General features: G+C 46.1%; 1 protein-coding gene across 21 annotated transcripts in view; it reads right to left on the bottom strand.

Annotated features, from left to right (window-relative positions):
* The window catches only part of UNC80 (unc-80 homolog, NALCN channel complex subunit), a 3486058-nt gene that overhangs the window by 2184784 nt on the left and 1275925 nt on the right, over positions 1-25349 (bottom strand). For all 21 annotated transcript variants that reach the window (XM_069615884.1, XM_069615886.1, XM_069615890.1 and 18 more), the window contains one exon: positions 24026-24234. In XM_069615884.1, coding sequence (XP_069471985.1) covers positions 24026-24234 — 209 coding nt within the window. The remainder of the gene's footprint in view (positions 1-24025; positions 24235-25349) is intronic.

The following is a 25349-nucleotide window of genomic DNA, read 5'->3' as shown; positions in this document are numbered from 1 at the left end:
TGCATAGGGCTGGTCTGAGTGGAACTTGCTGGCATGGTAGATGCAGATGATGTTGATGGTTGTGTCCCCGATGCCGCTGATTGCTGCTGCTACCTACTGTTGGCTATCCTGGTGAGGATCTGGCCCACAGCAGCGAATCCATCATGGACGCGCTTAGTGTTCTGGTTGATGGCCTTGATAACGGCTGCAGTGGTGTCACGCATTGCACGGCGTGTTGCCTCACCTTCTGCAAGGTATTGTTTTACACATCCGTGCATCTCCTCCTGCCGGCCCTCCATGCTGGACAGACGTCCTTCGAGGCCCCTTATTGCGGTGGTGGTGGTGGATGGTAGGTTTGGTGGTGTGTTGGTAGCCAATACGGGGCTGTGCTCTATTGAAGACCACTCTCCATGGCTGCCCTGTCCTACAGGATCCTGGTGAGGGGTGCCCTGTGGGGTGACCTGGGGGCTTGGGGTTTGACCAACATCCTCTGAGTAGAAGACTCCTGCATTAGTGTCGTCGCCATGGACCCCTTCCTCATCGCCACTATGCGGTGCCAATGCAGCTGTCTCCCCTATCGAGCTTGTGGCAGCGGACTGTGAGCCCTCATGCTCAGTTTCCACATATGTGGCCTCACCCTGTGTGGATTGTGTCTCCAGGGGTGCAGGGGCAGGTGTCTGCTGGTCCTGTGTAGGTGGCTGCGGGGCTGGTTGGACACTGGTGGCTCACTTGCGTGGCACTTGGACCATCCTTGATCCCCTCAACGTGGATGGCCTGGTAGCATCATCCCTTGGGCCTTTTGGCAGGTGTCGTGGCATGTGCAGTTCCATCGCGTTCATCACTGTCAGCATCCGTTCCTGTGGGGGACAGAGAGAGGCAGGGCATCAGTGATGGTGGTGCTTGCATCATGCATGCATTGGTCTTTGTGCAGTTGGTGCCATGTGGTTAGCTGCATGCCTGTTTTTGCGGCGGACTGGGTATGTGCAAGGTTTGGGGGGAGTACTGCCATCCGTCAGGTGTTTACATGTTCACCATGGTGTCTGCTGTGGGGCCTACGGGTGTGTTGTATCTTGCGTGCTGTATGACATGTGCAGTTAATCTATGTGTCGGGTGTGTATTTGGGTTTGGGAGCGGCATGCAGCATGCATTTTGATGTGACAGTGGTGGGGCAAGCATCTGGACAGGGATATGTGTATATGTGTATGATGGGCCATGTATTGGTTCGCATCACTGTCACATTTGTTGTTCTACTGTGATCATTGGTTGTCAGGTGTTTGTAGGGACACTCACCTTCATCTGCCGATGATAGAACTCCAAACTCCGCACCACCAACTCCTTCGATGGACTCGACATCTATCAATGTGCACATGTTTCTTCCCACCTTGCCAATTTAATGGGTGAGTGGGCACCGCCACCTGTTGCCAGCCCCTGGCTCCGATTGGCCAACAGGATTCCTCACTCTTAGCCACAGGTCATCCCACCGCTTTTTGCAGTCCCTCACAGTGTGTGCGGTGATGCCAACTGCACTGACTTTCATTGCTACTTCCTCCCAGATCTCCTTCTTCCTGAGCTGTGCTGGACGCTTGAGGTCAGCACAGAAGACCACGTCCGTATGCTCTACTAGGGTATCTGCTAGCATGTTGAGCTCCTCGTCCTTGAATCTTGGTTTCCGCAAGCGGGCAGTGCCTTTCTGGGTTGCCTTTGACATTTTCTCCAAGGTGTGTTTGAGGTTTAGCCTGAACAGGTCTAGTGTGTGGAGGTTGGCAATGGATTGTGTTTTTAAAGATGGCTGCCGGTGCATTTCCCATTCCGGCACGATGACGTTACTTCCGGGTCTGGGGGTTGCCGATGGCAGAGGTGTTATCTGTGCATTTCATGATGCCGCTATCTGGGGTTTTGAGGGTCATTACCGGCATGCCGGTACGGCCGTTACCGGCATGCAGGTATGCCCGTGCTCGCACATTCGTGATCAGCCGCTGTTTGCGGGATCGAGGCTACACGGACATGTTATTACCGGCATGCCGGTAGAGACTGATTTTTAGCGCCAATCTCGTAATGAGGCCCAATGTCTTGGGGCTAAGAAAAAGAATGGCCCTCCTGATGGGTCAGGATAGTGAGAAGTTGAAGGCTAGGCAAGCTCTGATGAAACATTGGTATGACCAGAAGGCTTCCCTGATCAACTTCACACCGGGCCAGCAAGTCCTGATCATGAACCCTATAAGGCCTAGAGCTTTTCAGGATAAATGGCTAGGCCCTTACACAGTGGTGGAGTCATTGGGTGAGGTTAACAATTTAGTGGACCTTGGACGGGCTGGGCAGGCTCCAAAGGTGTTCCATGTAAATAGGCTGACGGTTTTCATCCCAAGAGTTGAAATATCTGCACAGCTGTTGGCTTCAGATGTAGTGGCGGACACGTCAGGACCTCTTCCTGATCTGTTCCAGGGCAGTCCTTCAGACAGCTCCATTGTGGGTGTGCGTGTGGCCCCTCACCTGACTTCTGTTCAACAAGAGGAGGTGAGAAGTCTGCTGAGGCGTTTCTCCCCCTTGTTTTCACAAGCTCCTGGTTTGACACATTGGTGCAAACATGACATTGACACAGGAGATAGTGTACCTACCAAAAGTAGGGGATACAGGATGTCGGGTAAGGTGAGATCTTACATCAAGACAGAGGTCAATAGGATGTTAGATCTTGGCGTGATTGAACCCTCTAGTAGTCCTTGGTCCAGTCCTGTGGTTTTGGTTCCAAAAGCAGGTTCCTCTGAGTTGAGGTTCTGTGTGGATTACAGGGCCCTGAATGCTGTCACCAAGACAGATGCACACCCCTTGCCTAGAACTGATGAGCTGGTGGATACTTTGGGAGCCTCCAAGTACCTCAGCACATTTGACCTCACTGCAGGGTATTGGCAAATAGCCCTAGCAGAACATGCCAAGGAGAAGACAGCATTCTGAACTCCAGAGGGCCTTTACCAGTTCAGGGTAATGCCTTTCGGGTTGAAGAATGCACCTGACACTTTTCAGAGGCGTGTGAATCATGTCCTTAATGGGTTGGCTGAATTCTGTCTTGCATATCTGGATGATATAGTAGTTTTCAGTGCCACCTGGGAGGATCATGGGAAACACCTCAAAATTGTGTTGCAGGGTCTTCAGAAGGCCCACTTGACTATAAAGGCCAGTAAGTGCCAGAATTATCAAGGTTCAGTTTTCTACCTTGGGCATGAAGTAGGTGGAGGGAGGATACAGCCTCTGCCCAGTAAAGTACTGGCAGTACAAGACTGGCCGACCCCCACTACACAAACCCAGGTGAGAGCCTTTTTTTGACTCACATGGTACTACAGACATTTTATGGCAGACTACGGCACCATAGCTGCCCCTCTGACTGCACTGACAACTCCTGAGAAACCCAAGGAGGTCTCTTGGTCTGAGGATTGTGAGAAGGCTTAAAAGACTCTTTTTGCCAGGCCCCTGTTCTCAGGGCCCCTGATTACAAATACCTTTTATTGTGCAGAGAGATGCCTCCGACACTGGGATAGGAACTGTTCTATCTCAAGTAGATGGGAATGGTAAGGAACACCCTATTGGTTTCATAAATCGCCAGCTTAACGACAGAGAGCTCAGGTGGTCCATAGTAGAGAAAAAACGTTCCTCTGCTGTGTGGGCCCTAAGGAAGCTGAGGCCCTACCACTATGGGACTCACTTCACTGTGCAAACTGACCATAAGCCCTTAAAGTGGCTCTTGAACATGAAGGGAGAGAATCCTAAATTGCTCAGGTGGGCCATAAGCCTGCAAGGGTTTGACTTCACTATTGAGCATAGGCCAGGTGTTCAACATAGCAATGCTGATGGGTTGTCCAGAATGTTTATCTGACCTGAATAAGAAGCTCATCCAGGGGGGGATTAGTACCCCTTGTCCTTGTTCTTGGAGCAGCAAGTGTTAAGACAGATTTCCATGTATGTGTAATTTTCCCTCGAGTTGTGAACCCCCCAACTTTTTGCCATCCAAGCCTGACTTGTTCAGTGGAGCCCAGCCTTCTGCTGTACTCTGCTGGGTTTTCGCTCACTTTGTTATGAGGAAACTGAAATGCCCTTAAAGACAGTCAGTACTGGGAGACTTTGTTTCCCTTAGTCTTTCACTTTGTTTCTAATTTTTAAGCAACATGTTACCAGTGCACAAAGTACCTTACAGTACAGTGCGCTGGTGGATTATTTTCATTTCTAAGGCCCTAGACACTGTCAAAGGATTATTTTTGGTAGAAGTATAAATGTGCCTTGGACAGAGCTGGTGGCAGCTGTTAATCTTCACATATTTTTAACCCCTTCTTGTCGTCCATATCATGTTTACCGCGCTTGGACCAGGACAGTGGCTTAGCCCCAAAATGGCCATTCCACAAGGTCCTTTGTTTTGTCCTTTGGACATCTTGTCCCTTTGCCTTCCCCAGGTCAAGCAGACCCGGGAAAACCCTTATTTGTTCATGCAGATCCCCACGCAAACCGAAGCTTTCGTTGGCTTCTGCATGCCTTGTGTCTGTGCCTCCAGGATGTGGGCTGGACTGTCTAGTTCCAATACACATCCTGGGTGCCCGGATGTCTGGTGTGTTGGAAATGAGTGAGACCACTGTGTACCATGATTGGTCCACGTCTGGGATGCGTGTATGTGAGCAGTTCTCTCATTGGGTCCTCTTCGTTTTGGCGCGAAGGAGATCCTGGATAAGAGAAGGCCCCTTACACCCATACCAGGTCGATCTCTTGAGTTCTAACCAAATTTAGGATAGGAGCCAAGTATCCTGAAACTAAGAAGCAGAGCTGAGGAACCGCTGGTGAACCACTGGAATTTTTGGCACCCTGAGCCTGCTGTCATCCCGTTGGACCCCCTGTTTCTGATCAAACTTAGAAGGTCTGCAAAGGCGCTTCGACCCAATGGAATTGTGGGACTAACTATTCTCTGCACCTCCAACTTAACCTGTAAGTGAGCCTTTTCGGAAGTGTTCCTGGACCAATCAGTGAACTGACCAGCTTGCATGGGACCTTTGCCCTGGAACTGCCGCTGACACTTGAGCATTTGGAGTCTTTAAGCTCTGGGTATAAGGCACTCTCCCGCTGAGTTTTCTACACCTAACATTCCCAGGTCTGGAATTAGGAGAGTACGCCTGAACCCGAGCATACGCGGTCGCCGTGTCTTCCAGCTGTGGTGACAAACTTTGTGGGTGCCTTGCTGCTGTTCCCAATCTCGACAAAACAAAGGTACTGGTATGTTTGGGGGTTAGCCAGTGTGAAGTGTAAATGAATTAGAAATATTGCACATGGTCTAAACCCACATAACCTTAATGGTTATCAATTTGCATGCAAAAATACATATTAGAACACTCCTAGAGAATAAACAGATGTTTGCAGAGATTGATGTAAAAAAGAAAAGAAATATTTAATATCATGAAAAATTAAGTACATATAGTAAAAACCAACATGGAAAGACATGTGTAATCAAGAAAACGAACATTCATTTCCCATTTATCAATTGGGTATGAGAGCTTAGAAGCAATCTAAGAAAATTGAAATTGGTAAATCAAGAAAAAAAAAACATAAATGAAAAGCAAATACAATATTGACAAAAAACCAGTTATGTATCACTGGAATTCTGGTTGAATCACAGAAAAACACAGAAGTACAAAGTAACAAGTACAATTAAACATCTATTCAATGTAATAGAACATATTAAGAAATTTGAGAATGATATTCATTGGTAATTAGTATCAATTCCCGAAATTGAAGATGTTATGTGACGGGATAGGGTCTGCCAACGCTACAGGGGGAGGTGGTCCGCAAGTGACGCTGTGAAGGACCTTGTTTTCCCCTCTGATAGAAGAAAGCGTTTCGGCGGAACAAAAATTGGTGAAGAAATGTTTTGTCAGTCGAACAAAATCTACTCCGCCTTCATCAGGGCAATAATTAGCAGGACCCTGTATGAGTGGAAAAAAGGGGGAGACAGAAAAAAAGAGAAAAAAACACTCAATTCAGAAGAAACAAAATAAGGAGCAATGAGTCACCAGGAAGTGCATCGCTATAGAATTTATAATGCATGCAAAAGTAGAAACTAATCAAGAAAGACAGACATCGATCCTAGACGAGTCTGGGATGTATCTCATAGCCACATGCGTGCACAGCCCCTTTAAAAGAGGGAGGTCTCGGAAAAAGTTCCGATGGAACTCCCCCCGAATTAGGGGAAGGGGGAGCAGATTGTGGCATTGGGTCCCCTTTGGAAAAGCAGTGCAGGACTCCCCGGAAGGTACCCGCCGGTCTGCATACCAAGGTCCAAGACGGTGTGGTGGGACAGGCTGAAGTGGTAAGGAATCGCTTACCTAGGATGGGTAGGAATGAACTAGGCCATAGTGGACTAAGTAGAGGTTGCTTGTAAATGAGGTAGGTGACCGGGAGGGTCTGCTGTACAATGCTAGTTGGTCCCTCGATCGTCACTACTGGACGGGGCCCACAGGACCTGAGGATTGAAAGCAATGATTAAAATACAATTGGTAAAATGTGAAGAGCCGATCCAATATGCTAGAAAAGAGCTCATCAGTGCAACAAAATTACCTGAGTAGTATCTTCTCAGGAAAGAAGAGAAGAAATGAAGAAGTGGATGTCGACAAGTGTTCGATCACTGGAGACGTCTGTGTCTACTTCGAATTGTTGGCGGGTGAAGTACCCGCTTGGTATTACGACACTGTTCCAAAGCGCGCTACTGCTTCGGAAAAATACCTACAGAAGGGAGCAAACTTGATTACTAGATTGCTAGAAACATCTACAACGTTGTCGTATTTGATGAAGGCCAAAAGGCAAACCCCTGAACTGAAAAAAAGGAAGGGGCGGGGGGGGGGGGCGGGCGCATGCTATTGTTAACTAATGTCTGACATGTGCCCTGTACTGATGGACATGATAGTAGAATGTCCCAAAATTGCAAGAGAACTTGCCTGGGTAGGATGATAACGACGTTCCTTAGGCGTGGCTGGAAGCAAAATAGAGCGTGCAGAGAGCTGCAAAGTGTCTGCTTCTGAGGCTGCCGTATAAAGTGCGGATTACTTCGAGCGAGAAAACCAGGAGAGACCGTTTGTCCTGGCGACCTTGTTGAGCATGTCTCCCAAACAAGGTGAAACAACCCCTGCTACTCGTGCTGTGTCCAGTTGGAGATTGCCTCCAGAATGATTGACCGGTGGGTGTGGGCGCGCGTCAGGCTGTGGCTGAACTCGGTTATCTACGTTAAAAAGATTGGTTTGGAGAAACCAGAAATCCAACGTGGAAATCACGTAAAGCCCAATGGGAACCTGCCAAGGTATGTGATTGGCAGGTGGGTGTGTGTTGGGTCCAACCAACCGTGGCACGAAAGGGGCGGGAGGAACCGGTCACGAGCTTCATTCGTGACTTGAAAGGAAATCAAAGCCTGGAAAGCGAGTGATGGCCTATTAATCACCCTGCGTGCTCCATGCAGGAAGGAAAAATCTAAGAGATAGGCCATAAACTGGTACCAGGCTAAACGGTGGGAACAGTTCGTGAGATGTAGATGTTATAGGAGTAGTAAGCCTATAGTTAGCCATAAATATTCCTAGAAAATCGAATAAAGGGAGCTGCTGCAAATTAGCCAATTGTTCAACAAATATAGATGAAACTGAACCCCAAAGAAACTGTTGGGCCACAAGGAGACGGGATCCACGGGGACTCGTCATGTCTGGGGTGGAATGGGTGTTGGCCTCCTTTAGAGGTATTGATGTTAGTATCGAACAGGAAAGGGGGTTGGAATCAAGCCCCTGGGGTGGTGTTGAAGCTCGAAGTCTTCAATAAGGAGTTTGTTCGTTGAGACCCTGTGCTAGTGTATCTAGTCTATAGATCCATCATTTTTCCAATTCGGAAAGTCTAATCGGTATGTTCTGACCAGTATGAATTCTGTCCAAAACCCACCATAGCATATCGTCTGGGGTATGGTGGTTCGTCAGGTAGTGTGTAACCAATGGGGATGTGAGATTTTTGCACCGAATTCGGGAACGGTGTTCCGAAATGCGGATGCCGACTTTTCGCATAGTCTGTCCCACGTAACGAAGGCCGCATGGGCATTCGATGCAGTAGATGACTTGGTTGCTTTTACAATTGGATAAGTGTTTCAAAGTCCACTGTTGTGTGCCAATATTGAATGTGAGAATCTTCTTTGTGAGTCTGCAGACTGAGCAGGAACCACAGGGGTAATGACCCGTGGTTTTGCGTAAATCCCAAAGGCCGGTTCGTGTTGGGGGCCTGGAAAACGAGGAATGCACTAGATATTCCCTAATGTTTTTTGCTCTCTTAAAGGCGAATCTGGGTATAGGTTCCTCGTTCAGTTGCAATCTCACTATTGGCCAGTACTTTTTAATGACTTTTTTAAAGTTAAAAGTATTAGGACCATGTGTGACCACACAGGTAAGTCGTTCATTATTCTGTGTGACTGATTTGGACCTCGGTGTCAGCAAGGAGTCTCTGTTCGTGAATCTCGCTCTTTTGGAAGCAGTGTTGACTAATCTTGTGGGATAACCACGTGAGCGTAGTCTAGTGCCAAGTGCGTCTGCATTGGCATAGAAGTCCTCCAGGTGGGTGCAGTTCCTTCGTATCCTCAAGAATTGACCGTAAGGAAGATTTTGTTTGATGTGTTGGGGGTGATCACTGTGATAATGCAGAAGAGTATTGCGATCAGTTGGTTTTCTAAAAAGGTTACACGCGAGTTTATTGAAACGGCATGAGATCTCAAGGTCCAGGAAATGTATTAAGGTTGTGTTGTACTCCATAGTAAATTGAATATTGTTATCACACAAGTTAAGCCATGTTAGGAAATTTTGGAGAGATGTAACGTCTCCTGTCCAAATGAAAATAATATCATCTATGTAACGATGCCAGTGGGAGATTTTGGCCTCCCATTGGTTAATCGAGTTGTAAATGTATTGGTCTTCGAAAGAGGCCATGAATAAAATGGCCAGGCTAGGGGCAAATGTAGCCCCCATAGCTGTACCTTTGATTTGAAGAAAGTACTGATTGTCGAAGGTGAAAATTTTTTTATTGAGGGCAAAGGTTAGTAGTTCAATAATGAATTCTGGAGGGACACGAAAAGATCCTGGTTCGGCATATTCACGAATGAGATGTTCATATGCCCTGTGCCCTCAGACCTAATGCAGCGGAATTGGCCTGATCCCTTCATCAGGAGCAGAGAAATCTCCACTGTCCCGCCACGGAATCATCCCTGGAACACAGCCCCTGAAAGTCACAAAACCGCACAACTGCAGAATTCGAACCCGCAACCGAAGTGGACTCGACTGCCGAAGTTTGGTCCGGAGTGCGCCGAGGGTAGGTCAGTACTTGCAACCCGTACCAGTGGCCCCCGGGCATCGAGCCATTTCTATGCACTAGTGTCCCCTGGGGGCCACTCTTCTTTATCGAGGTAGCCTGTGCTACCAAGCTATTCCCAACTCTTGGATCCTGTTCTGTCCTCTTGGGGAGACCCTCCTCAAATAGTGGGAACGTATTCTTCACTGCCTCACCCAACTTCCTGAGCTGCTACAGCCCCTGCAAGACACCCTGTTTTGGCTCAACTGCACGATCGCGTGCATCAGCACCAAAAGTACTTTTGAGCACAACGCTCCACTCATGGTAGGGACTGGACTGCCTCTTAGGGTTTGATAACTGAAGCACTGTCAAATAATATTTGCACTGTTTGCCCTCTTTCTTCACAGGTTGTGGACCCTTACTGTGCACTATTTCTTTAGGCCACGGGTATCTGTATTTATGTTTGCTAGTAGTGTTGTGTTGGTTTAGTTATTACTGCTGATATTTGCTTTGTGTTTGATTTAAAAGGCCTGCAACACATGTATTTGTATTTTTGATATATACACCTGACTGAGAGTCATTTGTAGTGTTGTTTATAGTAATTTGTAGTGAGTTTTCTGTGTGTGCTCATTGTGGGCTTTCGATCACCCTCACCCCTCCTGAGACCTAGTCTTGACCACTGCCAATGCTACCTTGATTGGTCTGGCTTGTCCAGAAGTATACCCTGTTCCAAGAAACTAGACTGGCCTTCTGAACCTCTGCCCATCAGGTCGGAGTTCAGAAATCCATTTTAACACCCACTCCTGCATGCAGTTGTGTCACTACATTTGCATGGTGCCTGTGAGGTATGCGCAACTGACAGTGAACATTCTCCCCCGCTCAACCAGTACACATACAATGTGGTTTGTGTTGATCATTTTACTCATCCAAATGCCAGGTCCACTGACCAAAGTAACGCCCCATGTAGCTGGGCAACGTTCTGTTGCGCTGGACCATTGAGTCATGTGTTGATCCTGGAAATTGTGCGCAGCAATGTGTGATTGAAGAGAGGGTTCCTGGAATACCCTTTGTGACCCCTATAAGCATAACAGTCCGAAGACTAAGAAATGAGAGATACCAGTCACTGTTTGGCCAGCCCCCAGAAGGGGCAGTAACTTCCACATATGTGAGCAGATATTCTTGAAGATATTCTCGTTCAAACCTTATCCAGCTGACATCTTTGCGGATACAGGTGCCTCAACTCTGGACCTGGTTGACTAATGATAAAAATCCAGCTATACTGACGTCATTAGAGACACCACGACATAGTAACGTTGGCCACAAAGCAAACTTGCATCTATGCACGAAGTTACATGGGCACACACATGCACACACAAGAACATGCATACACAGTTCTATAGATAGAGGACAGATACATATACATACTGTCAAAAGCCCTCCAGATAAGGTGAGTATTAGGCCGCACAGTCATCTTGTCAATATGGCCCTTTTAATTCTTGTTGCGTACAGCTTACACATGCTATTTATAGCAGCGCCCCCATAAATCTTGGAGGTCACGGAAGACAGGCTGGCCAGCAGCAGTTTGCAAACCCACTCTGTACTTTAGCAATCCACAGAGTTCCTAGAAAAGAAGCAACTGGGATGAGTCCTGGTCTATTTTTTTTAACACTCTCTGTTAATAATTCTAACAATATAATACTTTCTGAGTAATGTAGAAGGGAATTTGTGTTTTGTTCACTTTGTTCAATTGCCTGCATTGTGTAGGTTACAGTGCTATTGCAGCATTTTGAATCATGAACATGTTTTTCACATTGCTTTAGGACACATGCAGTACTGTGTAAAATGAAAATGGTCTTAAACTAGCGCTGCATTTCTGCTTCATTTTCCACTGTTTTGATCAGCTTTAATAAAGGCAGCACAGTTGCTGCATCAAGGGCATTTCATACTTTGCTTTCTTTTCATCAAAGAAGCACATCAATTGCATTTGATGTCTCGAAGTTTTAGAAGAGCCTCCCAGCAAGCAGTTGTTTGGCATTTGTGAGAAGGAAAAGCTTTTGGTATTCTATATGAAGATGTGTTTTATTTAGCCTTAAGGTTGTATGTGTGAAAGGGCACTGTACATAGTTTGTTGTCTTGGAGAGCAAGAAATAGCTGGGCATATAGTCTGAACTTTACTTTAACTCCCTTTCTGACCACCCGCCCACCGGAAGCGGGTATAATGGATGCAGGTAGAAGCAGTGCTGTATACATTTTCAGTGGCACATTTTGTACAGGTACCTCTGAACAGGGCTGCTATATATTCAGGCAAAGTAGCCTAATTTATCTGCAGAGCTGCTTTACGTATGTCATGGCAAAGTGCCAATTATTCACAGCAGGGCTGATTGCATCATGCCCATATTTCTTAGCAGGACTGCTATGTTTTGGAACAGTACCTGCATTTCTTAAAAGAGCTGCTGTAATGGCAAAACACGAACATGTGTTGGCATTTTCTGCAGCTAGCTAAAGTGATGAGCAAGAACACAGTGTGAGCTCTTCCCACTGGTTTCACTACAAAATTCCCAAATCCCATTACTGCGATGTAGAAAATCTTGCATGGAAAAAACAAAATGTCCCCAAAGAATAGATAGGGAGGGGCGTTGGGTAGGGCTATTTAATAAAGTGGATGGATGTGGAGGGGGTGGGCTGCAACCGGTCTCCCCTTGCTTTAAAAATACAGAAAATGTGTTGTTTTACATGCAGGATTTTCGACCTTGCAGTAAAATTTTGTATTTTCACGTAGATGCTTCCCACCACCTTCCTGAGCTGGTGTGATGCACACTGACGGGACAGTGTGAGAAGTTGGCAATGCTGTCATATACTTCAATCCCTTCTACTCTGCCTTGCGCTTTTCAGAACTTCTGCTTCTCCCACGTTACATAACTGAGTGCCATTACCAAAGATCTAGCACATTTCAAAGCCTCAATATGAATCTACTGACTCACGTAGGATAGTCTAAACAGGCTGAGACATTTTGACAAGCCAGTTATGCAAGGCAAGCCTCACATGAAACTGCCAGTGCCCTAACGCTATTTGCCTTTCCAAGTCAGCAGCTTGTTGGGAGAGGTAGCTCAGTTGGTCAATAACCCTGCTGCAGAGATCATTGTGTACCCTGTTAGTTCAAATCCTATTGATAGGTGAGCTAATGCGTCTGCATCAGAGGCATGTGTTTAAGATGCAGGTAATATTAAATTGTAACAGAGCAGACTTAGCTTTCGCCTTATCAAAAGCACTATTAAATGCTCAGTGATTCAGAACACACACCTCTCATCGGGATCATACAATTACTGCACCTTTTTTACGACGAACACTGAAAATGACTTTTTTATTTCGAACCCATATATATGTGGGAGGATGGGTACATTATATAATGAATGAAGGGGTAGCAGCGGGATGCGGGGGGACTCCCCCTTGCATGTATATGGCATGAAAAGGGTGTTGAATTTTATTTTTTAAATCAGCAGTTTTGGTGGTCGCAGTAAAAATGCCACAGTGATCACATATATACCCTCTCATCATGCCTGCTATACCTGTAATGGCTCAGAACACACACATCTCATCAGGGCTAGTATACTTGTGATGGTTCAGAACAGACACATTCAATCAGGGCTGCTATACCTGTAATGGCTCAGAAGAAGCACATCCCACGAGGGCTGCTAAACTTGTAATGGCTCAGACCAGACACACATCTCATCAGGGATGCTATACCTGTAATGGCTCAGAGCAAGCACATCCCATGAGGACTGCTATATTTGTAATGGCTCAGAACACACGCCTCATCTGTGCTCTTATACTTGTAATGGCATGCAGTGCTGGTAAAGGATCTGCATTCAAGCAAGTACTGCATCTGGTGAGACACACCTCTAACTCTATAATTCCCAGCCTAATGGCCAAAAGATGATTTGCGCACATCTAAAAAAGGGGCACCCAATGGTAAAGCTGCACTGGATTTGAAAATGGAAAAGGCATGTTCAGCTTTTTAAATATTTATTAGTGCTATGTCAAAAGACAAAAAGGAGAGAAAGAGCCTAAGCAATACAGGAGAACAAAGTGAGGGGTGGGGTGAGAGGCCGCGAGAACAAAGAACATATTAGATCATTCGAGCAACTGGAAGAGAGAGACCAATAAGCTACATTAGAGGGCAATAAAGAAAGTGAGAAGGAAAACACAGGTAAATAATAGGACATGCACACAATAGGAGTGAGGGATTGAAGCCGAGCACAAGAGACATAGAGACAGTAAAATAAGAATACACAGATCAACAGCAGACAGGGAGATCTGGAAATAGAAAATACAGATTAGAAAAAGGCAGGCCATTAACATAAGAGGCAGTTCAAGAAAGATAATCAAAACGAGTAGCAACCACAACAGAGAAAATGAAAAAAAAACAGATATAGCCAGAGTAATGACATGAGAGAGGAAGAGGAGTTATATCAACCGATACAGAAAAATGTAGGAGGGAAACAGCAATAATAGAATGCAGAGATGAGAGAGAGGAAGAGTGACAGAGCAACAGACCTCAAAACGTGGCATATCAAGAGTGAGAGGAAGAAACACTTCGCGCCTTGAAACACTTGTGTATAGGCACGTTACAAATGCCATATCATATCATAACATCAGAAAGTGAAAGACCGGGGAAACAGAGGAGCAAAGGGAAGACGAGATGGAGCAAAAACATGGAGTGGCTGTCAAGCAGGTATTGCCAGGCAGCAACAGTAGGCCCGAGAGGTAGAGAAGTGATGCTTGTAGAGTGAGGGACTCGATTTATGATGTAACTAGCTGGCATCTGTAGTAGTTCTTAACAGAGTGTTGGTGTCCAGGTATAATGAAGATGAAGCTGGGTAGTGCGAATCGAAAAGTTCTTTGTCACTAATGTTTTCGAACGCAGTTTTAATTTGAAGCACAAATTGGATAGTTGTCAGACACTTTTTTACTCTCTTGAGAAGGAAGAAATTGGATTTACTCTCCAATTCTAAAAACTGGGAGTAAAATACTCTCACGCCAAAATCATATCTGGAGCACTAGTTGAAAGCCTTTCTTATTTTCTTTCATTCGGCAAACGCAGAAAAGCAAGAAAACAAGAGATGCAGAGTAAGCTTGCAGCCGCTTTTTGCAGCTAACCATATGAAACTACAGGATCGTATAAGGAACCTGGAAGAGTCAAGTCCCACTAACCCATAAGAAAAATAGTACAATATAGACAAAACTATAGTAGAGTTAAATGAAGCCACAGGCCTCATACTAAAGGATGAAGGAAAACAGATTTTATAGCACAATGCTCAGAACTGATGCTCGCAGACAAGGTCAGAGACGAGCAGAACATTCCTGGCTCCAAGGACAGGGAGCCACCTGCTAAATAGCCGAATAAATCCTCTCCAGTTGCAGACCAAAAAGCTCAGTTTTGTGGTCCTCACCCACGTGGTGCGGTCAAGCCAAAGAATAGCCATTTACCCATGGTTGGAAGAGAAGTAGTTCCCAGCGAAGAAGAGAAGAATTGGACCATGTGTTGTCTAACAACGTTGAAACCTGCAGGCACTCTCACAGGCTGGGTGGATACACCGGTGGCAACAATGGGAGCACATAGTCTTTCTCATCACCTTGAGAAGTGCACAGAGCTCTGCGAACAGAGCAAGGTCCCAGGCATGAGGAGACCTGGTCCAGCCAATCAGGGAACACAAATCCAGGGGTGGATGGCAAAGGGCAAGGGTCAATGGTAGCCTGCGACCCTGCAACAATGTAATAGATAGTTTTTGGGGAAGTCTCAGACATGCCCACCTGACATGCAAAGACGAGTCAGCCGACCTCTATAGGTGCCATCTATAGGCACTACCACCCCAGCCATCCAATAGTGTGAGCTCTTAGGTTTTTGGGGAAGAGCTCTCAGTCATGACGACATTTGCTAACAAAAACTCCGGACACAGTTTCAGGAGCTGTGATTGCTGGATAATTGTTTCCCTGTATGATCCCTGTCTGTTATGGAAAATAAAGTACAGTTCTAACTTGCCCTTGGCTGAGTCCTCTGTCATTTACCAGGGGGAGGGTTCGTTGGGCCCTGGGTACTCTGCAGAATGATGTTTGTGTAACACGAACCTCAGTTCTCTGGTATACCATAGTTTACATGATGGTCAGATCGGCATCACATACAACCTGCACATTCAGGGAGTGGTACATCTTCCTGTTAGGGTACACCTCCTCTGTGGTGTGCCCTGCCACTAGCTCGATGTGTGTACAGTCAAGTGCCCCAAGCACATTGAGCAAGCCGGCAAGGGCATGAAACCGGATCTTGGTGGCATTCATCTGTGCTTGCGTCGTTGGCAGGGCAATGTGCTGGGACACATGACAGAGGAGGGCATCCAGGTCCTGCACCAGCACTTTCAAAAAATGCTGGCTGTGAGATTCCATGCAGCTCACCGATTGTGTGTTGGAAGGTGCCTGTGGCAAGGGAATGCAGCACGGACACCCCCTTCAACAGTGAGGGCATGGCAGTATGGATTCCAATGACGCTCTGGATGTCATCCTGGATGAGGTCGACTATTGAGAGGATGGTCTCCCTGTTCAGGCGGTAGAGTGTGTATTTGCCTGTCATTCAGGGTCCAGGGTGTGGCCCTTGTGCAGTGTATGGGTGCACGCCTCTGTGGCACGGCTTGCTGCCCGTTGTTCCTCCGCATCATCATTCTCCTCCTCCTGCGCTGCATGTCAGCCTGTTGCCAGTCTTCTACCCCCTGCGCTTAGAGTTGCACTCCTGCATGAAGCACCTCGATGTCCATGGCTGCTGCTAAAAGTGGCAGCATGGTTGTGTTGGAGGGTGTGTGTGTGGTCCTTTTCTGCAGTCCCTGGGATCATTGTGTGCAGCTGGGTTGATTGGGTGCACCTGTGGCATGTTCCTGTACACCTGGGCCTGGTTACCGCCTGCTCTGCGGTGGCAGTGTTACCTGCATGGTTTTGCCGGTACGACCAGCATTTCTGTGGTTTCCGCGGTGCCTGCCACACTTGGAATGAGGCCCATGATCTGAGGCCGATTCCCCTTCACGTTGTAGTCAGGTGAAAGTTTCCTCTTTCTTATCATCTGGTAGAAATTCCACAGGTCACTTTCACATCTTGCCAGTACAGCTAAGGAGTAAACCACATTAACAGCAGTTGCCTCTGCTGTGAATAGTCTTTCCCTAAGGACACCTCTTTCCCTTCCTTGTATGGGGACCTACACACAGAGACAACCCGTTTGCTGACCTCTTATCAGTACATCATCAGGTGCTCTGTACTTTTTTCAAATGCAATCATTTCTTAACGGAGCTGTAAAGGGGTTACACATGGCAACTATTGTATTCTCTCAAATATCCTCCAGGATCAGAATAGAAATTATCATCTTCCTTGGCTTTTCTCTCCTCTCATAGAGGAATCCACCCTCTCCTCTCTCTTCTCCGTGGGGATGCAGTGAAACATGTTGGCTGCCTTTGTCATGTTGGAGTGGATCTCATGTGAGGGTGAGACTCTAAGCAGGTATTCTTCTGGCTCATTCATTAGCTTGTCCTATTCACCCGTTCTCGAATAATGGGTGATGAGGTGTCCATATAATTGTCCTCTTCTCTCTCTGAGATGAGGTCTAATTATTCCTCCCTGGGAATCTCACTGCATGGCCACAGTGATGGCTCTCACAGTTTTGGCTGTTTAGCGTGCATGTTGGGGATACTTTTGGAGATGGAGGCCTAAGGGGTACATCTTGCACCCTTGTCTTCAGCTCCATTACCAGAAAATATAATGGCTGACAAATGTCCAGGGGTGTACTAAGATGTACTCCATAGGTATTTCATTTGGGTCCAGGAGACTAGACAGCCCATTAGGCTGCAAAGACAGTATTCTCTGCCCTGGGAGCCTGGGAGAAATGGGATCCTAGCTGTGTCTGATGCACAATGTCCTCCTCTGTAATTTGATGAGATGTACAAGCCCTTTTGAAGGTCACACACCAGCTGTTGCAATCAATGAGACGTCAATGGGGTGGATTTCGACAGGGTTGCCTTGGCCAGAGCTGTCATGGATGGAGCATCAGTCAACTGAGTCATGGCGGTCTTCGCTGTGTCGATATTGAGGCCATTGACGGGGCAACCACTGATGGAGTACATGAGAGATGGTTGATGGTCTTGGCATTGGTTATGGCTTCATTGGCCTGGCTTCATTGACACATGGTGGCCATCAACATTATTGCAGTATCCATGTTGGGGATACTTTTGGAGATGGAGGCCTAAGGGTACATCCTGTACCCTTGTCTTCAGCTCCATTACCAGAAAATATAATGGTTGACAAATGTCCAGGGATGTACTAAGATGTACTCTATATGTATTTCATTGGGGTCCAGGAGAATAGACAGCCCATAAGGCTGCAAAGACAGTATTCTCTGCCCTGGGAGCCTGGGATAAATGGGATCCTAGCTGTGTCTGATGCACAGTGGCCTCCTCTGTAATCTGATGAGATGTACACAGTGGATAAGTAGTTTCAAGCCCTTTTGAAGGTCATACACCAGCTGTTGCAATCAATGAGACGTCAATGGGCTGGATTTGGACAGGGTTGCCTTGGCCAGAGCTGTCATGGATGGAGCATCAGTCAACTGAGTCATGGCGGTCTTCGCTGTGTCGATATTGTGGCCATCAACAGGGCAACCACTGATGGAGTACATGAGAGATGGTTGATGGTCTTGGCATTGGTTATGTGGTTCCTGGCTTCATTGACACATGGGGCCTCATTAGACGGTAGGCGGAGGACCAAGGTGCTATTTGCACCTTGGTCCATGCCGGTAAAATACCAGCACCGCCTTGGAGGAAAGGGGAATTACTGCCCTATTCCAAGGTTGGCGGGGCGGTAAATCCCCCTTCCCTCATTGCCCTTCCCCATTCCCATTTTTGTCCCATAGGGCTCTATGGGAATGGGGAAGGCGCTAATTATGGTGCCGCAATTGCGGTACCGTAATTAGCACCATGGTCCCTTTGCGGGTTGGTTTTTAACGCCTGCTAAACAGCAGGTGTTAAAGTACCAACCCGTAAAGGGACCTCGTAGTAAGGCGGTAAGGGTTTACTAGAACCGGTGCCCTTACCGGTACCGGTAAACCCTTACCGCCGCCCGTGTAATGAGGCCCATGGAGGCCATCAACATTATTGCTGATGATGGTGTTACGCAGACTAATTTGTCAGTTTCTTGGGCCATGTTAGTGACTACGTAGATGAGGAATAACCCATCAGCATCTTTGTAGATGGCAGGTGTTTAGCGTTTGATGGTGCACTTATGGATGAAGTTACCGATTGCTGCTCCATGGACAAGGGGATTGCAAGGCCTGAAGAGACCTTGGCCTGTCAGGAGGGTTTACTGAAGCCTTTTGTAGCCTGGGCCAGGTTATCACTCTTTACCCTTTTCTGTATTGGGACATCCTTGTGTGATCAAGAACTTTTGGAAGGGCAATCATCACTGTAAACCTGCTTGGTCATGCAGATGTAGAGCTTCTCAGTAAAGTTAAGTCTGAAGCGACAGTGCCCTCATCCAGTCAAGAAACCAGGTGGCTGGGCCTCTCTTTGAGGGTGTTAGAGAAAGAAGATTGGTGAATTTCACAAGCATGTAGGGCACGGCCTGGATAAAGACAATATAGGCTTTCTTCGTGTTTGTCTTCTATACACGTCCTTTAGGAGCAAGAGGGGCAGCTCCTCAAGAGTCTATTCTTGATCCCCTCTGTCATGGTAAGGATATGGATCTAACACCAAGAGGAGCTCAGCACCTGAGGAGAAGAACAGAGTGACTTCCATTCACTTCCCAGGGAGCAAGCAATGGATGACACTATCTCAAAACCCTCAAAAAGGATAGATCTTATCTTGGTGAACAAACAAATGTCGTTAATGAAGTTGAGGATGAAGCTTAGTCTTCACTAATGTCGAGCAAAAGTAAATGGCGCAGGGATGCCTTCCCTTTTTCCAGGTGGTAAAAGGCCAGAAATTAGGTTAATAGTGAATGTAGTTTTTTGTTTAGGCATATGTAAACTGCTTTGTTATTGTAACAAGGATTCTCAGCCTGATGACAATGAAAATTCAACAACATACGAATCTGTCCAGTGCTTATCTCTGGCTCCCCCGCCACTTTAGCTTCAGGTGTTTGTTTGTTTGTTTGTTTTATTATGTATAATGCGCGAGCATACCCTCAGGTAACAGGGCGCAGCAATTACATGTATATGCGAGGCTTAGTTACAACAGCGTAGTTATATACATACAAACAAATATAAGTTCATTATATATAATGGTGGAAGACGAGTGTGTCCCCCTTGTGCTTCCCGACCCCATTTGTGTTTGAATCTGCCTCCGGTTTCGGTGCCGTGCAATGTGTGTTTTTCCCAAACTGTTTTCCTGCCTCGCCATCCTCCCGTCCCACCCCTGTGCTCCCACTGGCTCGAATGCCCCATTAGAGAATATCCAACCAGGGGAGCCCAGCCCATTGCAGCCCTTCGTCAAAGGATCCGAGGCAAAGAACGGCCCCTCACAGAAGCAGACCCAGTTGGTATCTGCCAGTGTCAGCCGGGAAAGCAAGAAGACTGCAGCTGTCAACCTGCTGTGACTGTTAAAGTAAGTGCAGTGGGTCAGGGGGTGCAGCAATCACAGACCCCAATAAACTGACCCACCCCTCTAATTATTCTATTTTTCATATTAAACTATCCACATCATCTCAGTGAACTGTATTGCTTGGCCATCTCTATAGGAAAGTTTGCTTTCCCTTTTTCTTACATTGCTGTTTGTGTTGAAACTAGGCCTTTTTCCCTCTTTCTAGGAAAGTCGAATCTTGATGTTTTTCAGTGAGCTTCTCCATCCCACCCCCCTTGTCTTCCATCCACCGTGCCCCTGCATTGCCTTTTATCCGTGTGGGGAAGATTAATGGAAGTCAGTTGTGTGTGATGTTCAGTAATTGCCTGACCTCAACTGACAATGGTATTGGGACACGTCAGGTATACGGCTCGGGTGTTAGTCTGTTTTTTCCCATAACGAGCAGTCCGTGTTAGTGTTTGTGTTATAAAAGGGGGGTATATTTCCTAAATATCCTTCCGGGTAGGATGGGGTGTTACAGAGAAGGGGATAATGCGTCTCACCATCCGGTGTCCCACTCCCACTCCCCGAAGACCCCTCACCCAAGTGATCCTCCTGCACTGGTCCACCGCCAGGAACTGGATCCAAAACCGATGGTCGTGTCCTGGCCACCTGGATGACAAATCCCTGGGGACTAGTAGGTGAGACACCTTCTGGTTTCTCACAACCCCCGGGGTCGGTATCCAAAAGCTATGGCCTTTCCCTAGACACCTGAGCAGAGGATATCAGGCAGAAAGAAGTGAGGATGCCTTCAGGTTTCTCACAGGACCTAGCGGGACATATGTGTAAACTTGCTAATCTATGTTTGTTGTTAGCTGTGCACTGTCTGCTGTTACACTGGCTAAACCCCACTCCACCGCTGACGGATCCGTGGATGCGTGCTGTCGCCTGGCCAGTGACACTGAAGACCAGTGGGCTTCCATGCAGCCGGTTTGGAGTCGCCAGAAAGATATATGGCAACCCTTCAAATCTTATTTATCACGCACACAAGAGGACTCACTGATAGACTAATATATGACTATTATGTGTTACTTTGTTATATTGACTTTATTTCTTGTTTAGTTCAACCTGTTTTTGCCACCACCTCTTGCGCATAGTAATGTCTCTTTGATTTTAATGTATGTTAACAAATGCACCACTGATTGTATCAATAGGCTCCATTTCATTTGTAATTTGTGTAACATGCGATGTGCTTTAATAAAGAAAGTTTAAGAAATAAAATGAATGTACACCCTCAGCATTGATTGGATGGGGTGAGCAGGACAGAACTGTTTGCTGGGTGCAGGAATAGCACAGGATCCTATAGCAGAATATTGCAGAGGCAACTCAGCAGGCTAGGAGACTGTTGTGAGATGTTATAAATGTATACCTTCCTGTAAATCATATGGGTTTTTTTCCAATTCCTGCTCCAACATGTGCTGTAGAATGTGTTGTTCTGACCTGTGGATGAGTATAGCTCTCTCGCTTCACTCGGTTTGGGATCTTTTACCCCATGATCCAGGAGGATAGCTCAGGGGCAACGTGCTCACCTTGGAAGCAAGACGACGCAGAGCAACACAGGTTCGATCGCCAGGTCCGCGCCTAGAAACCTCTGGGTATTAAGCAAGTTATAAATAACCAATTACAATTATATCGCAAAAATCAAAAGCTAGCACCCATGAATACACGCACAGTAGGTGAACATATCTTAAAGTGAAATATACAAACGTAGTTCAATTGACCTTTCTCCTTAGTAGAAAGTTCACAAAACAAAAGAGCATTGGACTTTCAAAAACAGTATTCAACACTAGAAAAATAATGTGAGAGAGGACATTTTTTTTTTCAATAAATATGCTGGCAAAGTATAAAAGGTGCTCACCTTTTTAACCCAGCAACCTGCAGTGAAATATTCCCTGGAAAACAAAATCCCAGTACGAGACATGTTTTGATGACAATTCTATGAGGTCTTGAGGGTAAGCGTCTGCACTGGGAGCATGACAACCTGAGTGAAATCCTGGTAGCCAAATTATTGAGCATGCTTGCTGACCTCAATAACAACCAACGGGGCTGCGTCCGCCCTCTGAAAAAAGTTAAGCTATCCAGCCACATGTTTCCTTACTTGCGCACTGAAAAGCAGCACATGGCTCAGGGCAAAAAAACTACACCAGTCTCCAGCATTGCAACTTCTCTTTCCACATCCTGAGCAAAACATTCATGACTCACTTGCCCTCTCACCATTGCCCCTCCTTACCCCATACGTGGATTTCGACAATGCTCTGCTTTATAAAGATTAATTGAAACGTACACATACCATAGTAAGCTACTCACTCAAATATATAAATCTTAATAGCAAAAAGTGTACAATTGTGGCATTATTACCCCCATCTTGACTGGAAGACTGCAAATATAAGAGTGCAATTCAGCAAAAGGCAAAAAAATGGCCTTTGGGTTTTGAAAATGTACTTTAAAGACTTATAACAATATGTAATATGTGAAAAGGTTGCAGAGTTTGACAAATGCAGGGTTGATTTATGGTGTGATGAAAATATTACATTCGACCAGAAATAAACGCCTTTTGGTGTGTTAAAATGTAGTTATTTTAAAACTATTTTGTGTGATATAATCTAATTAACCTGTAGGAGTGCGTAGACTTAGACAGCTAAGGTGTGCTTTCAAAATGAAAATGCCTATTTGCATTTCTTAAGACGGAAATGTTACACACGTCTTGTCCAGAACAATGGCCTCTTAAATGGGCCATCACTTGTAAATAACCCTCACTTTAAATGCTCTGCTTGAAGACAGAAACTGATAAGCAGCAATAAAAGGCTAACAGATTTTGCTCACGGCTTAGCGTATTTGTCCACACTGCAGAGTACACACCTATACGAAAACAGAACAAACCACTTGAACACGTGTTGTTTCCACACCATTTGCTTTTGTATAAGTTGAGCAGCCCATCGACTTCATGTCACAATGTTTACAACTCCTATTAAGTCTCATTATGACCCTGCCGGTCCCCACCACACCGGCAGATTAAAAGTTTGCCGGTGGGGTGGCCTGATTTACCTCCAGCCAAGAGCCGGAGGTAAGTCAGGCACTCCACCAGCAAAGAAACGCTGGTATTACTGTCACCAGTGTTACCCGTAGTGGTAATACTGGCAATCCCCCCATGGAGTCCAATGTACTCCATGGGATGGGGATTAACCTACCGTTGCCAGCCCCTGTAGTCTGCCAGTTAATTCCGGCAGATCAGGCAGATCAGGAGCTGGTAACAGTATTATCGTTTGCCGGAGTCCGGCCAGCTTTGAACAAACACTGGCAGGCACTTTGAATGCAAATCCTGATGGTAAGGTTTCATTAAAGCGAGCTCAAAGAGTTCCAAAGAGGGGGAGTTTTGGGCGGGCAGAGGCAGGAATGGCCATATGGATTAGCATGGCGATGGGCAGGCAATGGGTGTGCATATAACCAAACAACACCTATAGACTCTGTGTCCCTTCTCATATTTTATTCCGGGCAGGGCCTCTTTTGGTTCCCAGTCCACTCTATCTGTACTCCAATGCAATAGTTTTGGCTTATAGGTGTCGCAAGCAACACCTAATAGCTTAGACTAAAAAGTAGATACTGATAGAATGAAAGATTTTACAAGCAGGAGTGGAGACACTGTGATAGTCAGCTATGGGGAGCTATCACCTGCAGACTGTGCAACCCATGACACCAGACAGATGACGCACAGTCGAGCGCACACTTAATTAATATATCAGGAGGCACCAATTGCAGGTTAAATATTTTCATGGGTGTGTTCACAATTCAATTAAAAAATCTTGTGTTGGTTCAACACATAAGATGAGCTCCATCGCAGTCACCTAACATTAAAGAACAGCTTGCAGCCTTTACTATAAAATGGATGTAATCAAACAATTAAAGGACAGGAAATAGCTGCATGAAAGATTAACAAGTTGTATCTAATATTCCAGCACACCCCAAAACAATTACATTTTTATTCTTACACAACTTTGATAAATGCATCCGCATTCAGTGCTCTTTATTTACAACAACATTTAGAAACATTCTGCATAGAAAAATGTATCTGCTGAACTCACCGAGTGGGAGTTTAAGTTTCTTGCGAAGGGATATCCTTCTGGAGCGGGAACGGGATCGCCTTTCAGTGGTTGCTCCAGAGTGGGCAGTGGTGCATTCTGATGTGTCCTGCTCCGATTGGCTGCTGGTGTCACTGGCGGCACTTTGAGACTTAAACATCTTGCGCCAAAAGTCTTTTCGCCCCTGGCCAGCCCCTTGTATTTGTTCCTCGCTGAAAGAGAGCATAGTAAATTGTTACATTTTCCATTGGGTCAACCCTTGTTAAAGTGAAAAGGACACTTTTTTGAACCAAGCACCTGATGGTACTGTATGCCCTTCACATTTGGCAGTACAATATTGGTATATTTAAAACAAGTCTATTTACATGCAGGATTGCTTAACAATACATCAATCTATACATAAAACTCCTCCTTATCCCATCTCTTCAGGTACTGACTCCAGCATGACCATCTTTTCCCTAAACAGTGCCTTTCCTTCACTCACCAACCTAGTACAACATATGCCTAAGTCTTCCTTGCCACCTACCTTTTAACCATTAAACTCACCGTTGCTTACCCACTTACTTTTTAACCACTACACATATTGTGCTTCACTCCTTTGTGTTCAAGAGACATCTAGGAGCCCCGACCCAAAAATGTGTTGGAATGTCCCACCCAGTCTTGAATGCTCTACTAAATGCTCTACTGCTGAGCTGAAGTTCCCTAAACCATCTCACCGGAAGAGTGCCTTTAGTTCAGAGGTCAGCTACCTTTGGCTCTATAGTTGTTTTGGACTACATCTCTCATCAGCTCCAACTAGCAAAGTCAATGGTGAAAGACCATAGAAGTCAGGAGAACTGCAGGCTGCAGACCCGTCCTCTTTTTCATTTTATCTCAACACTGCCCTGTGCTCTTTTCAGAAACCCACCTTGCGGCTAGGAGAGCTCAGCTCAGGCCAGAGAACTGTTGTGTGCTCATGTTCCAGTCACTGTGTAGAATGAGGAGTCAATCACTGGCAAGTTACTCCCTAGCACAAGCCATCACAATGTCACCACCATATGCAGGAAAAAGGAACAGCAAAATAATATAACGGCTGCTAATGGAATGGATATGACTAACACTTTGTAGGATAGCTGTCAGTTCTGGTGGACATTTCTCCTCTCCACTTGTCAACTAGTAATGAGAGCTTCACCAATAGAGGAAAATATTTTGTAATGTGTGTGCCAAAGTCATTGAACATAATTGTCAACACTAGACCATGAATCATAACCCTTAGGTGCTTTGCCCTAGGGGGTGTTGCAGCAGACCCACGACTGCTAACACTGCCACCTAGAACACAGGTTGTGGA

Source organism: Ambystoma mexicanum, chromosome 9 (genome assembly GCF_040938575.1).
Source record: "Ambystoma mexicanum isolate Mex_15411 chromosome 9, UKY_AmexF1_1, whole genome shotgun sequence".
NCBI classification, from domain to species: domain Eukaryota; kingdom Metazoa; phylum Chordata; class Amphibia; order Caudata; family Ambystomatidae; genus Ambystoma; species Ambystoma mexicanum.
This window is presented reverse-complemented; position numbering and strand designations above follow the sequence as displayed.